Source organism: Sapajus apella, unplaced genomic scaffold (genome assembly GCF_009761245.1).
Source record: "Sapajus apella isolate SASKATOON/1434 unplaced genomic scaffold, GSC_monkey_1.0 scaffold65, whole genome shotgun sequence".
NCBI lineage: Eukaryota > Metazoa > Chordata > Mammalia > Primates > Cebidae > Sapajus > Sapajus apella.
In genome coordinates, this window is record NW_022437005.1 from 6,952,056 (window position 1) to 6,965,937 (window position 13,882).

The 13,882-nt window shown below is 44.2% G+C and overlaps 1 protein-coding gene across 3 annotated transcripts in view; it reads left to right on the plus strand.

Moving 5' to 3' along the window:
* Window positions 1-13,882, plus strand: part of CFAP61 (cilia and flagella associated protein 61) — a 298,730-nt gene that overhangs the window by 183,412 nt on the left and 101,436 nt on the right. For all 3 annotated transcript variants that reach the window (XM_032248119.1, XM_032248120.1, XM_032248121.1), the window contains 2 exons: window positions 5,289-5,387; window positions 11,086-11,254. In XM_032248119.1, the coding sequence (XP_032104010.1) occupies window positions 5,289-5,387; window positions 11,086-11,254 (268 nt within the window). The remainder of the gene's footprint in view (window positions 1-5,288; window positions 5,388-11,085; window positions 11,255-13,882) is intronic.

A 13,882-nucleotide genomic window follows, 5' to 3' on the forward strand; every position in this document is an offset into this window, starting at 1 on the left:
TTCAGGAAGGCTCGTTCATAGACAGCCCTTTCTGCCCATTTCCCCTTCCTCTGCCTGTAATGTGGCTGTGATGGCCGGAGCTCCGGGAGCCACCTTGGACCTGAGGTGACCCTGAAAATGGAAACCACACACGGAGAAGCAGAGAAGCGGGTCATGGGCCCAGCTGACTCCATGGATCTGTTCTGTCAGCACGAGACTGGTGATGTCCAGGTATCTTAAGTATAGTCGTAAGAGAAATTTGCTCTCAGAGGAATTGAGAGAGATCGGAGAGGAGCTTGAAGAGGAGACAGGGTTAATGGGGAGACAGGTCTCTTCTGACTCAGGGGAATGGAAGAATACTCTAGACACGGTAAGAAGGAAACAGAAAAATGCCTGGTGACCAATCCCCGTGTTCCTTATGGCATAGGAGATGTGCTCACTTGAGGCTGAGGAAGCGGGGTAGTAAAAATAACAAGAGAGGTTACAGTAGAGAACTTCAAGGTTGGAGAAAGGCCCAGAACAGCAACAATGAAGAATGCAAAAAGAATTCAACTGGGGCTAAAGAAAAAGAGTGGAAACCTGTTTTTTTTAATGTATTAAAATTCAGAAAATGCCTTTCTCCCCCCAAAAAATCTTTGTACTATATCATTATAGATGAGGTTTTTAAAAAACGACTTTGTTTTTGGGGGGAAATTTTAAATTGTACAACAGCATAATTAGGATAATGCAACGTGGTAGTTGGGTAATTTATAAGTCATTTGATCCATTTTGTTTGATAATTCAAATGATTCAAAACAAAAGGGATTGTCTTTGTGGTAAAAGTTATAGCCGGGTAATTATTCAACCTTCTATTTATGTAGAGATGTAAAAAGGGCCCATATATATAACTATTATTGCTTTAACATAAACCACATTTCTATCGCATAGCACCCAAAGCTGGGATAAATTTTAACTGCATGTGAGTATAAACACTTATTATTATTATTAGCATTAGTATTTTCCATTAAATGGTAATATATCAGAGACGAGTAATCAGTGTGCACTTGCAGACTGTCAGCCGGAAGTAGCTGGGTTAATTGTGACCTTTATGTTATTTGAAGATATTTAATTTTTTTATTCTTATTATTAGAGGATAAGATGCACTTAGTTTTCTTCTTATCATGTAAGAATATTCATTCTTAAATGACACTCATCCTTAGAGACTTTAGAGCAAAACCTTTCATAATATTGAGCTATTTTTAAATGTCAGGTTCAGTTGAGTTTATTGCATTGCTGGCCTGGGCCATCACCAAGTCTCCTGCTTTTAGTGCTGCTTAACAGATTGTCAGTAAATTGATAGCAGTTCCACATTTGGAACACTTCCAGTCTTCTCATGGGAAAGGAGGGCAGGTGTTTCCCTCCGACTTGGTGAAGGCTTCTTTTTTGGCATTTGGTTGATTGAAAGCGAGGTGTGTACTAAGAAGAGATTTTAGAAAAAAATTCTCATCAGCACGAACGCTATGAAAAGATCAACTCACCCATAACATTTTACTGACTTTAACCAGGGGGTGGATTTGTAGCAAGAGCATCTTAAATCCTGATGGGCAAACATGGAGTGAGCCTTGAACACGTGAGTTCTTTAGAGGCCTCTACTCAGGTGCACTTTACCTGCAGGACTGCTTAGAGGGACGGCTGTGGGTGCCTGGAGCAGGGTGCTGCCTGGGACCAGCAGGCCTGGCTTTCATAGCTGGCACTGCTTATAAGCTTTGTAACCTTGAACAAATTACTTATCATTTCCAACCTTGAGTTTCTTACATATAAAATGTGGATCAGAAAAACCGACCTCTCCCCTACCCCCAGCATAAATTGTGCAGATTAATCTCTGTGCAAATGCTTATGAATGTGCTTTGGGCTCTGGAAAGCCTGATACAAAAATAAAGCAGTTTTGCTCTTAAAAAGGAACCTTCTAGAATTTCCTCTTAGATGACACTTTTTGGTATCCTGATTTGAGTAATTGTGTGTATCTGAATGTAATGAAGCTAATGTCAGCCGATGGGAATTAGACCAACTCTGAATCCCTCTGAACAATTTGGGTCTACAGGACAGTATGGGCAGAGGTAAGGTGAGAGGATGCTGGAGCCAGGCAGCCTGGGTTCAAATCCTGACTCCAAACTTACTTGCCATATGGTTGTGTCAGTCTGTTCTCCCACTGCTGATAAAGACATACCCGAGACTGGGCTATTTAGAAAAGAAAGAGGTTTAATGGACTGACAGTTCCATGTGGCTGGGAGGCCTCTCAACCATGGTGGAAGGCAAGGAGGAGCAACTCACGATTTACGTGGATGGCAGCAGGCAAAGAGAGAGCTTGTGCAGGAAAACTCATGTTTTTAAAACCACCAGATCTCTTGAGGCTAATTCACTATCACAAAGACAGTGTGGGAAAAACCTGCCCCCATTATTCAGTTACCTCCCACCACGCCCCTCCCACAACACATGGTAATTATGGGAGCTACAAGATGAGATTTGGGTGGAGACACAGAGCCAAGCCATATAATTCCATCCCTGGCCCCTTCCAAATCTCATGTCTTCACATTTCAAAACCTATCATGCCTTCTCCACAGTTCCCAAGTCTTTTTTTTTTTTTTTTTTTGAGACAGAATTTCAATCTTGTTGCCCAGGCTGGAGTGCAATGGCGCAATCTTGGCTCACTGCAACCTCCACCTCCCAGGTTAAAGTGATTCTCCTGCCTCAACCTCCCAAGTAGCTATGATTACAGGAATGCACCACCATGTCTGGCTAATTTTGTATTTTTAGTAGAGATGGGGTTTCACCATGTTGGTCAGGCTAGTCTCAAATTCCTGACCTCAGGTGATCCACCCACTTTGGCCTCCCAAAGTGCTGGGATTATAGATATGAGCCACCATACCTGGCCCCTCAAAGTCTTAACTCATTACAGCATTAACTCAAAAGTCCACAATCTAAAGTCTCATCTGAGACAAGGCAAGTGCCTACTGCCTATGAGCTGTAAAATCAAAAGCAAGTTAGCTACCTCCTAGATACAATGGGAGAACAGGCATTGAATAAATACAGCCATTCCAAATGGGAGAAATTGGCCAAAACAAACGGATTACAGGCTCCATGCAAGTCTAAAATCCAGTGGGGCAGTCAAACCCTAAAGCTCCAAAATGATCTCCTTTGACTTCATGTCTCACATCCAGGTCATGCTGATGCAAGAGGTGGGTTCCCATTGTCTTGGGCAGCCCCACCCCTGTGGCTTTTCAGGGTACAGCCGCCCTCCCAGCTGCTTTCATGGTCTGGCATTGAGTGTCTGTGGCTTTTCCAGGTGCACAGTGCAAGTTGTTGGTAGATCTACCATTCTAGAGTCTGGAGGATGGTGGTCCTCTTCTCACAGCTCCACTAGGTGGTGCCCCAGTAGGGACTCTGTGTGGGGGCTCTCACTCCACATTTCCCTTCTGCAGTGCCCTAGCAAAAGTTTTCCATAAGAGCCCTGCCCCTGCAGCAAACTTCTACCTGGACATCCAGGCACTTCCACACATCCTTTGATATCTAGGAGGAGGTTCCTAAACCTCAATTCTTGACTTCTGTGCACTCACTGGCTCAACACCACATGGAGGCTGTCAAGGCTTTGAGGCTTGTTCCCACTGAAGCCATGGCCTGAGCTCTACATTAGCCCCTTTCAGCTATGGCTGGAGCAACTAGGATGCAGGGTACCAAGTCCCTAGGCTCTGCCCAGCATGGGAACCCTGGGCATGGCCCACAAAATCACTTTTTCCTCCTAGGCCTCAGGGCCTGTGATGGGAGGGGCTGCCATGAAGAGCTCTGATGTGACTTGGAGACATTTTTTTCCATTGTCTTGGGGATTAACATTCAGCTCCTTGTTACTTATGCAGATATCTGCAGCTGGCTTGAATTTCTCCTCAGAAAATGGGATTTTCTTTTCTATTGCATCGTCAGGCTGCAAATTTTCCAGACTTTTATGCTCTGCTTCCCTTATAAAACTGAATGCCTTTAACAGCACACAGGTTACCTCTTGAATGTTTTGCTGCTTAGAAATTTCTTCTGCAAGATATCCTAAATCATTTCTCTTAGGTTCAAAGATCCGCAGATCTCTAGGGCAGGGTCAAAATGTCACCAGTCTCTTTCCTAAAACATAACAAGATTCACCTTTGCTCCAGTTCCCAACAAGTTCCTCATTTCCATCTGAGACCACCACAGCTTGGACTTTATTGTCCATATCGTTATCAGCATTTGGGGCAAAGCCATTAAACAAGTCTCTAGGGAGTTCCGAGCTTTCCCACATTTTCTCGTCTTCTTCTTAGCCCTCCAAACTGTTCCAACCTCTGCCTGTTATCCAGTTCCAAAGTTGCTTCCACATTTTTGGGTATCTTTTCAGCAGCACCCCACTCTACTGGTACCAGTTTACTCTATTAGTCCATTCTCATGCTGCTGATAAAGACATACTCAAGACTGGGCAATCTACAAAAGAAAGAAGTTTAATGGACTTACAGTTCCAAGTGGCTGGGGAGGCCTCACAATCACGGTGGAAAGCAAGAAGAAGCAAGTCATGACTTACATGAATGGCAACAGGCAAAGAGAGAGTTTGTACAGGGAAACTCCCATTTTTAAAACCATCAGATCTCATAAGACTTATTCACTATCATGAGAACAGCCTGGGAAAGACCTGCTCCCATGATTGAATTACCTCCCACCTGGTCCCTCCTACAACACGTGGGAATTATTGGAGATACATGATGAGACAGATTTGGGTGGGGACACAGAGCCAAATCATATCAATGGTCTTTGCAAATTACTTGCCTCAGTTCCACCTAAAAAAAAGGGGGTAATAATATCACTGACCTGACTGGATTGCTGTGAGGACTAGAGGGAGTAATGAGCCATTCAAAATGCTTGATTGGCAATACTCATCAGGGTTGAGCTGCGGTTATTATGCTTCCAAGTAGTTTATTATTAATAGAAGTAGTCTAAAATTTATACTTAAACTTTATACTAAATTTATCTCCCTCCTCCCAGTTTGTTTTATTTAGTTTTACTTTGAGAAGCACATTTAAAACACCTGTCTCATTACTAACGTGTAGCTTTTTGGAAGATTCTGCAGTTAGCAGCTCCAGCCCCATCTTCCTTTTGTCTTTGAAATGGTTGGCTCTGTTTGAAGGTTCATGCAAAGAATTAGCAGCTCCAAAACCAATTCAACAGTTGGGTGACGTGATATAAAGTTAAATTGAATTATGATAAGCTTTTGCTAAATTGCACTTAACTGGTTGTTCTTTTCCATTTTTCCTTTTCTTTAGCTCTCACCTGAAGTTTAATAATCTCACCTTGATTTCAACTCACGGACTCCCAGGAAAAGAACTTCTGGACACTGAACAAAGGAAGTTTTTAGCCAGCGAGTATGAATTTTATTTGCTTTTTCATTCTGGGGCCTAAATGTCCTAATCTGTGTGCAGTCTATTTCATGCTAAATAGTAGATTCCAGATTGGAAAGGAAAAAGTGGTAGGGCTTTTCTCCTGGAGTTCAGACAACACTTAGGAGATACAAGTATCAGTGTGTTCACAAACGAGTGTCCAAGAGTGATGGACTGGGACCACCAGTTTGTATCTCTAGGAAGACATCTGCCCTGTTACAAACAATTGGGGTGGAGCCTCCAGACCCAGCGAGTCCTGCCTTTGGTTTCTGAGTGACACTACAGGGCAATGGAGCTTGTTGACTACATTTGCCTCTGATGGGGCGCCTCACTGGGATATGCATCCCACAGCCACCCTGGCCATTTGTACTCAGCAGCTGATCAGGCAAAGCACTTCCACGCCAGTCTGGGTGAGCTTTATTGTCTTCATCGCAATAGAATCACTATTTGACAACATCTGTTCTGGAAAATATCATGTCTTTATCACACAGCTTTTATTCATTTTAATTTCCTGTAGCAAAACATGGGCACAAGAAATATTAGTTTTCCTGCCTCTAGAAACAAGCTCCCAATTTTTCCAATAAGGAGGAAGGAAATTGTTCCCTCCCAGGGGATTCATTTTAGATTCCATGATGAAGGGACCCTCTTGCCTCTGTGAAAAAGACTGGTTTTGCCCTCAAAGAGTGAGAGAAAAACACAACTTCTTTGCCAGGAGAACAAGGTTCATTTCCACTTAATAATTTTATCAGACTATAAACTTTCTTTTTGAAGGATGTCATTATGCTACAAAAAAGGGCATGGGTTTGAACCAGGAGGGTGTGGTTTCAGATCCTGCCCATGCCACTAAGGGCCTGGACAAGGAACTTCATTTCTCTGAGCTTTGCTTTTTTTTTTTTATCATGAGCAGTACATGAGAAGAGAAGCTAAGTTTGCTGGATTTTTTGTTAAAATTAACATAACACCAACTTCTGGCCAAGAGCACATTCCCTCCATTTCCTTCTTTCTAAATTACATGATTCCCAGGAAATGTTGGTTTTATTGACAAATGTCTTAAGAGGAACTTAATTCCATCAGCTTAGTGTAAGTTTCCCTCAATCCCATGTTGGGTGTATTTGAGGAGAGAACAGCTACTGAGGGGGCTTTCTGCAGGTGTGATGCACCATGGCAGACTGAGTGGGTGGAAGCCACTGGTGTCCCTGCTGCTGTCCCTGCCTCCACATTCTCGGCACAGACGCCAGAGCAAGGTTGCAGAGAGGTGGCTCAGATCATCTAACCTCCTCACAGCCCAGAACTGCACTATCCAATATGCTGGCCACTAGTCACGTGTGTGGCTATTTAAATTTAAATTATTAAAATTAAATGAGATGAAAACATCAGCTTCTCAGTCACATTAGCCACATGTCACCAGTGGCTACCATATTGGATAAAACAGATGAGAACATTTTCATCATTGTAGAAAATGCTGTGATGCTCCAGCCTAAACTCTGTCTCCGTCTACTTATTTCTCCAGCCTCACCTTTTATGACTTTTGCCCTTTTTCTCCCCATTTGAGCCACACCGGCCTCCTGGATGTTCCCCGGATGTAACAGGCACGTCCCCACCTTGAGGTCTCTGCTTTTCTCTCTTAAACTTCACGTTTTCTGTGAGGTCTACTCAACGCCCCATTCGTTTGCAGCTAATACGCCAGCACACTCCAGTCCCTCATCCTCTGCTCTGCTTTTTTCTTGCTACTTAAATCCTCCTAAATATTGTGTTATTTGCCTTTTGAAAGTATGTTTATTCGTTATATTCAGAGTCCTTCAACTATAATATAACGTCTACCAGGAGATAAATTTTTGCCTTTTTATTCATTGAGTCATTGCTGTATACTCAATATCTGAGACAGTCCTTGGCACACAACAGATACCCAGTAAATAATGTGGAACAGATTAAAGTTACCTCCAGAAATACCTGCAAAAGTCTTCTCAAGCAAGTGTTAGGGACTAAATAACACAGCCAGACCCCTTTGCATGGGTAACTGCATGTCATCTTATTTCTTAGAAACCACATATTTTGATAAGATTGAACCATAAATAGGATATGCCTTTCAAATGGTCCTCATAACCCCAATAAAGGAAATTATCTCTGATCATGGAGTTTCAAAATAACAGGTGCAAATGACGTTCATAAATTTAGTAATTTAAATCCCTGATTCCAAATACTAATTTTGAACTTGTCATTAACCAGTGCTTTAATTTATTATTGTTAGGATTTTTTGAACCACTTCTGTCTTCTTTCCCCTGCCCTGACCAGCCTCTGGTGGAGGTGCTAATGGCGTGTCTGGGATGCAGCCGAAAGGAAGGCGGTGGGAGAGGAGCAGGAACAGGAAGCAGGAGAAACCCACTAATTGGAAAATCAGCACTGACTAATTGAAAGTTAATTGTGATAGTCCGTCTTCTAGGAGTGTCACAATTAATCCTTTATGTGAACTTCCAGGGATCCTTCCAGCTCGGAAGAGTCCTGACTCCATGAGGTGGAGGTCTCCACTGACTCCTGTGCAGCCCCCAGCGCTGGCTTCTAATTGCACACCTGGAGCTTTGGGCTAAGGCTTCTGACCCAAGCTTGGGGCTCTATAACCTAGAGCAAACTATTCATCTATGCCCTTTTCCAGAAATTTCCCCATCCTGCACTTTTGCTTTTTTTCTCCTCCTTATTATCTGTCTTCAGAACTTTCTGTGAAGACAGTCTTTCACATTAGTTTTGAGTCACGGTCACTTGAGAAACATGAAGTTTCACTGATGTGCCTTCTTTGGTTCTGTCTCTCTTTTCTGGGGAAGCCTAGTGGAGGCATTTCTCTTATTACCAAGCCATGAGTCAGGCCCTGCTGTGTTCGAATATTAAAGCTTATTCATTCTACTTAAAAAATAATTTTGGAAAAATATCATTTATAGTCTTCAATATATAGTTTCACTCACCTGGTGAGGAAATTAAGGAAGGTCCAGAATGGATAGTAATATCTAGAATGGGTAGAAATCACTTACACAATGATATTTTAAACTGAGAAATGGCCAGGTATGATATCCCACACCTGTAATCCCAGCACCTTGGGAGGCCAAGGCAAGAAGATCACTTGTGCCCAGGAGTTGAAGACCAGCCTGGGCAATGTAGGGAGAGTCCCATTTCTATAAAAAGTTTTAGGCCGGGCGCGGTGGCTCACGCCTGTAATCCCAGCACTTTGGGAGGCCGAGGCGGGTGGATCACGAGGTCAAGAGATCGAGACCATCCTGGTCAACATGGTGAAACCCTGTCTCTACTAAAACTACAAAAAATCAGCTGGGCATAGTGGCGCATGCCTGTAATCCCAGGTACTCAGGAGGCTGAGGCAGGAGAATTGCCTGAACCCAGGAAGCGGAGGTTGCAGTGAGCCGAGATCGCGCCATTGCACTCCAGCCTGGGTAACAAGAGCGAAACTCTGTCAAAAAAAAAAAAAAAAAGTTTTAAAATTAGCCAGGCACGGTAGCTTACACCTATGGTCTCAGCTGCTTGGGAGCCTGAGGTGGGAGGATAGCATGGGCCCTGGAGGTTGAGGCTGCAGTGAGCCATGATGGCACTACTGTGCTCTAGGCTGGGTGACAGAGTGAGATTTTGTCTCAAATAAGTAAATAAAATCATTCAGTGTAGGAACATACTGTAACGGCAATCACCCCATGTTCTTCAACACTTCCGTCCGTGACTTAGTAAAGTTTCCTAAAAATCAGTGGTCTGCACTGCCATTCCAACTGGACAGAGCTTCACATTTTAACTCTGAAATACGCATTCTGATGTGATCAATGCTACTGTCCAACGGTCATTAAAAATATCATTGTCTTCACCTTCCAGAAATTTCCTCTGAGAGCCTTTATCTTTGGGCACAGCCTCCTAAAACAAACCGCTGTGCACTAACTGTATTTAATTTTTCCTCATCGTGGATGGCTGACAGTAGGGATCTGGAGCAGATCAGAACAAGCTTTTGTGGGTCTGTCGCGAATGTGGGAAGCCATGACATTTCCTGTGTTCCTATAAAGCTAGCAAAATGGTTTTTCACAAGAGAGTTTCATCTCACTATCCACTATTTTCCTGTGATAGGCCAGTCCCCGATTTTCTTTTCTTCTTAAGAAGAAATTTTCTTGTTTTTAAGTTGTTTCACAGAGCCCTTTCACAGGTCCTGTAACGGGGTCTAATATGCCCCCATGACTAGAATTCTCTTTGTGTGGTAAGACCAGGCTTATGTGCAGATCAAAAAGAAGAAATGTTCTCTCATGGCCACATCGGAATCTTGTTTGCCACCAAGGAGGGTAAACCGGATTCTGTCTCATTAATATTATGTAGAATAATACTCTTCACATATGCATCCTGCTTAACAAAGCAGCCTGTCTTACATTCTCACAGTCACTTCTTACAGCGGTCAGCGGTGGAGGAACGTAGGTAGGGCTCATTATCCTGTGTTGAGAGGTGAGGAAACTGAAGGATAGCAGGGGGACACTGAGTCCAGGCTTGTTGGCAAAAGAGCAGGGACACAGACCATGGCACAGTTCTTTTTGAAGAGGACCATGCTGCCAGGCATAAAAGTGGCACGCGGGTCTAGTCCAAGCTACTCAGGAGGCTGAGGCAGGAGGATCGCTTGAGCCCAGGAGTTCGAGACCAACCTGGGCAACATAGTGATATCCTGTCTCTAAAAATAAATAAATGAATAGATGAATAAATAAAAATTTTAATGTTTTTATGTTAAGAGAAAAAGGAAGAAAAGAATCATGCAGCCTAAATTTAAAAGAAGCACTTATTGTCCTATTACCTTAGACTCTCAGTATTCAGGACAGAATCACTAAAAGCTGGTTTACATGAAGTCAATCCTTTCAGAGAATTCTGGAAACAACCCTCACAAAACTCTTTAAATAAACCCAAAGCCACAAGAAATCCACTCTTACCACATTACATGAGCGCACACCAACTCCAACAGATCCAGAAAAAGAAGGCGCCTGCAGCCACAGCACCCTGAAGCCTCAGCACGAATGTCGGCCCTGGGCCTGCTGGCAGCAGAAGTCTGTATTCCTGGAAAATCACCTCTGCCCTGCAGAGTGAACCCCAAAGCCTCCAGGGAGACTTGCTGAGAACGGAGCTCCCTAATTGCCATCTTCTTTAAGTAAAATGTGTTTTGTTGTTTTGGCAGGAAGCCATACGCTAATTCTCAGAATGAGTCATTATTGAAAAGTATTAGCGACTAGGAAGGGTTATCGGTATTCAAGGAATCTGACCCCTGGCTTTGAGAATCCTCAACGATGTTACTTTCTTCCTTCTCATTCCCTTTGAGGCTGTGGTCAATACGACAATTTAACAGCTAAAGCGAATTTATAACCACCATGAAATAGAAGCAGAAGAAAGATATAATAGTGAATTCACACACACATACACACACACACACACACACACACACACACCCTCCCAGCTGTGGGCTGACCTAAGCCAGGTGGAACAATTTAGCTTTAATGGGAAGATGTCAATTTGTGACTAAGTGTTTCATAACGAAAAATCTCCTAGTATCAGCCTGATAAACTCACAGCAAGAGCAGACTTAGCCCAGTAGGGGACTTGAACCAGCTCACCAGATGTCTAATTAATGCCCGCTGTCAGCTGCTCAAATGCCACTTATGGAGCATCTCTCTTTGCAGCCACTGTTTTAATGATAAAGATTATGCACTGATGTCACTGTGCTCCTGGGTTAATGTCGTGGTGGGCAGAATGACCGGCATAGACCGAGCAACCAAGCATGTTGTGCTTTCCACGGACGAGATCGTGCTCTACGACCACCTCATCCTCTGCACCGGGCAGCAGTACCAGGTAAGGCCTGGCACAGGGGGCACAAGCCACGTGTCTGGAGAGCTCCATGAGAGCCATCCACATGTTTACTGGGGCACACGCTGTCTGGGTAAAGAGCATCCCTCTGCCTGGACAGCTGCCGCTCTAAATTCATAAAAGCGCCCTTCGGGGCCCGCACACATAACCAGAACTGTTTCCGCAAACCCTCCCAGAAACCCATTCCAAGAAAAACATTCTGCTCAAGGATGAAAATCGCAGCAAGTTGGAGAAATGTCATTCTTTAAGCTGTTGTCCAAAAGTCTAACACTTACTGCTCGCCCTCACTGAATCCAGACACAAGCAGGCATGCATTTGTGGTAAATTAATTTATGCCTCCAAGAGACTGACATTTGGCTGTGGCAATGGGCTTTCGCAAAAGTATTTCAAACATGTGCACCTGCTGTCAACCCTTTTTTTATTTTGTCTCTCAGTTATGAAAATAGGAAATCTGATTGATTGGTTTCCCAGTGTCCATGCTCTCCTTTTGGTCACACTGTCCGGCCACATTTGAATAAAGCATTGCTGGATACGTTGAAGCTGTTCAATGTCTTAGGGCAGCAGATTTTTATATTCCACTTTGTAATATGCATGAGTGTTTCATGTAGCCTATAATAGTAAGGTATTTCTCCAGTGAAAGGAGGCTTATTCTGTAACTCAAGGATGAGGTCTAGACAAGTTTGTCAAGCCCATGGCCCATGGGCCCAAGCTGGCTTTGAATGTGGCTCAACACAAATTTGTAAACTTTCTTGAAACATTATGATTTTTTTTGCAATTTTTTTCTTCAGCCCATCAGCTGTCTTTAGTGTTTATATATGTCGTGTGTGGTCCAAGACAATTCTGCTTCTTCCAGTGTGGCCCAGGGAAGCCAAAAGATTGGACTCCCCATGTTAGGCCATCTTGTGAACAGTTGTGGATTCGACGTGGGCCTGTGTAGGGCAGTTTCCTTGACATTGCCAAGCACAGAGGAGGCAGCCCATGAAGGAGACAAGGCTTCCTTCAGACAGGGTGTTGTCACAGAGTGCTCCGCAGCTCTTAGCATCACTTATCCTCTATTTTCTGCTTTGGCTGCACATTGAAGTGACCTGGGGTGCTTTGAAAACACATCCATGCCTAGGCTCTGCCTCCAGAGATTGGGTTCCCTGGGTTCATCCTATTCTAGGGTGAACCTCAGTCGTCAGTATTTTTTAAGTGTCCCACATGCTTCTAAGCTAAAGATGAGAACCACAAGCTTGCACTTTCTTGGCTAAGAATTCCTCATCTACACCTTAGAATAGCACTTCTCAAACTGTGCTGTGCACACAAATACCCTGTGCATCTTGTTAAAATGCAGATTAGGAGCAGGAGATCTTGGATGGGGAACCTGAGACACTACATTTTCTTTTCCTTTCTTTTCTTTTCTTTTTTTCTTTCTTCATTCCTTTTATTTCCCTCCCTCCCTCCGCCTCCCTTCCTTCCTTCCTGCCTCCCTCCCTCTCCCTCCCTCCCTCCCTCTCTCCCTTGCTTCTTTCCTTTCTTGTACTTTTAATTGCATTTGTTGTGTGTCGAATTTATTCCTGCGCCATAAGTTTCTGTTTCTTCCGTTTCTTACAAGCTGTCTTCTTCTGTGCAGCCTCTTCTGGTTTATGGACTATTTGTTCCTTTTCAATTCATCTCATTGTAGCAGGCAGCGCTCACACGTGGGCTAAGCCGACCCTGAGCTCTGTGAGTCTGGCCGCACATCTGGGGTGCTTTGTTCACCTGGCTATGCTCAATGACCAGAGAATCTACATGTAAACCCTTATGTTCAGCGTATCTCTCTGCATGTTTAAGCATGTGGAGCAAGCGTTCAGCACTCTTCTTGGGCCACTGACCCTGTGTCCAGTCCCACTGTTTGGCCTGGACACACCTGCCAACTCCACCCTGGTAATGTCAGAATGGTGTGCATCGTCTCTGCAAACGTGACATCTTTCAGATACTGGGTGCATACCCTTGATGGCCTGGGCAGCTTCACAGGTGTTCTTCAGTGAACATGAAGATTTGGACCTCTTGATTTGCATGATTTTGTGGCATTTTCTGGGTCTAGTGAATAGTGACCCATTTTCACAGAATAAGCCAGGCCACTTGGGGAAGAGGCAGACGCCACATTTCTAACACGCTCCCAGGTGAGGCTGATGCTGCTAGTCAATAAAACCTCTGAGTAGCTTGGAGCAACCCCTGAAGAATTTCTCTCCTCCTTTCCCCTCCCCTCCCCTTCCCTCCCCTCCCCTCCCTTCCCCTCCCCTCCCATCCCCTCCTCTCCCCTCCTCTCCCCTCCTCTCCCCTCTCCTCTCCTCTCCTCTCCTCCCCTCTCCTCTCCTCTCCTCTCCTCTCTCTCCTCTCCCTCCATTCTCAAAGGGTAGAAAAGGATATGTTTATGATTAAAGGATAAACATTTACTGCAGGGATACTTGGTTTTGATATTTAACTATTGCTATTACTTTTTAAAACATTAAACCAGACAGAAACACCACGCACCCCCTTAGCTTGTCTCCCTGTCACCTGCCTGCCAGGTTCCAGCTGCTGCCACGACTGCGTACTTTGGAAACTGAGTGGAAGACCCAGCCAGCTGCCCAGAGCCTCGGGCATCTGCCC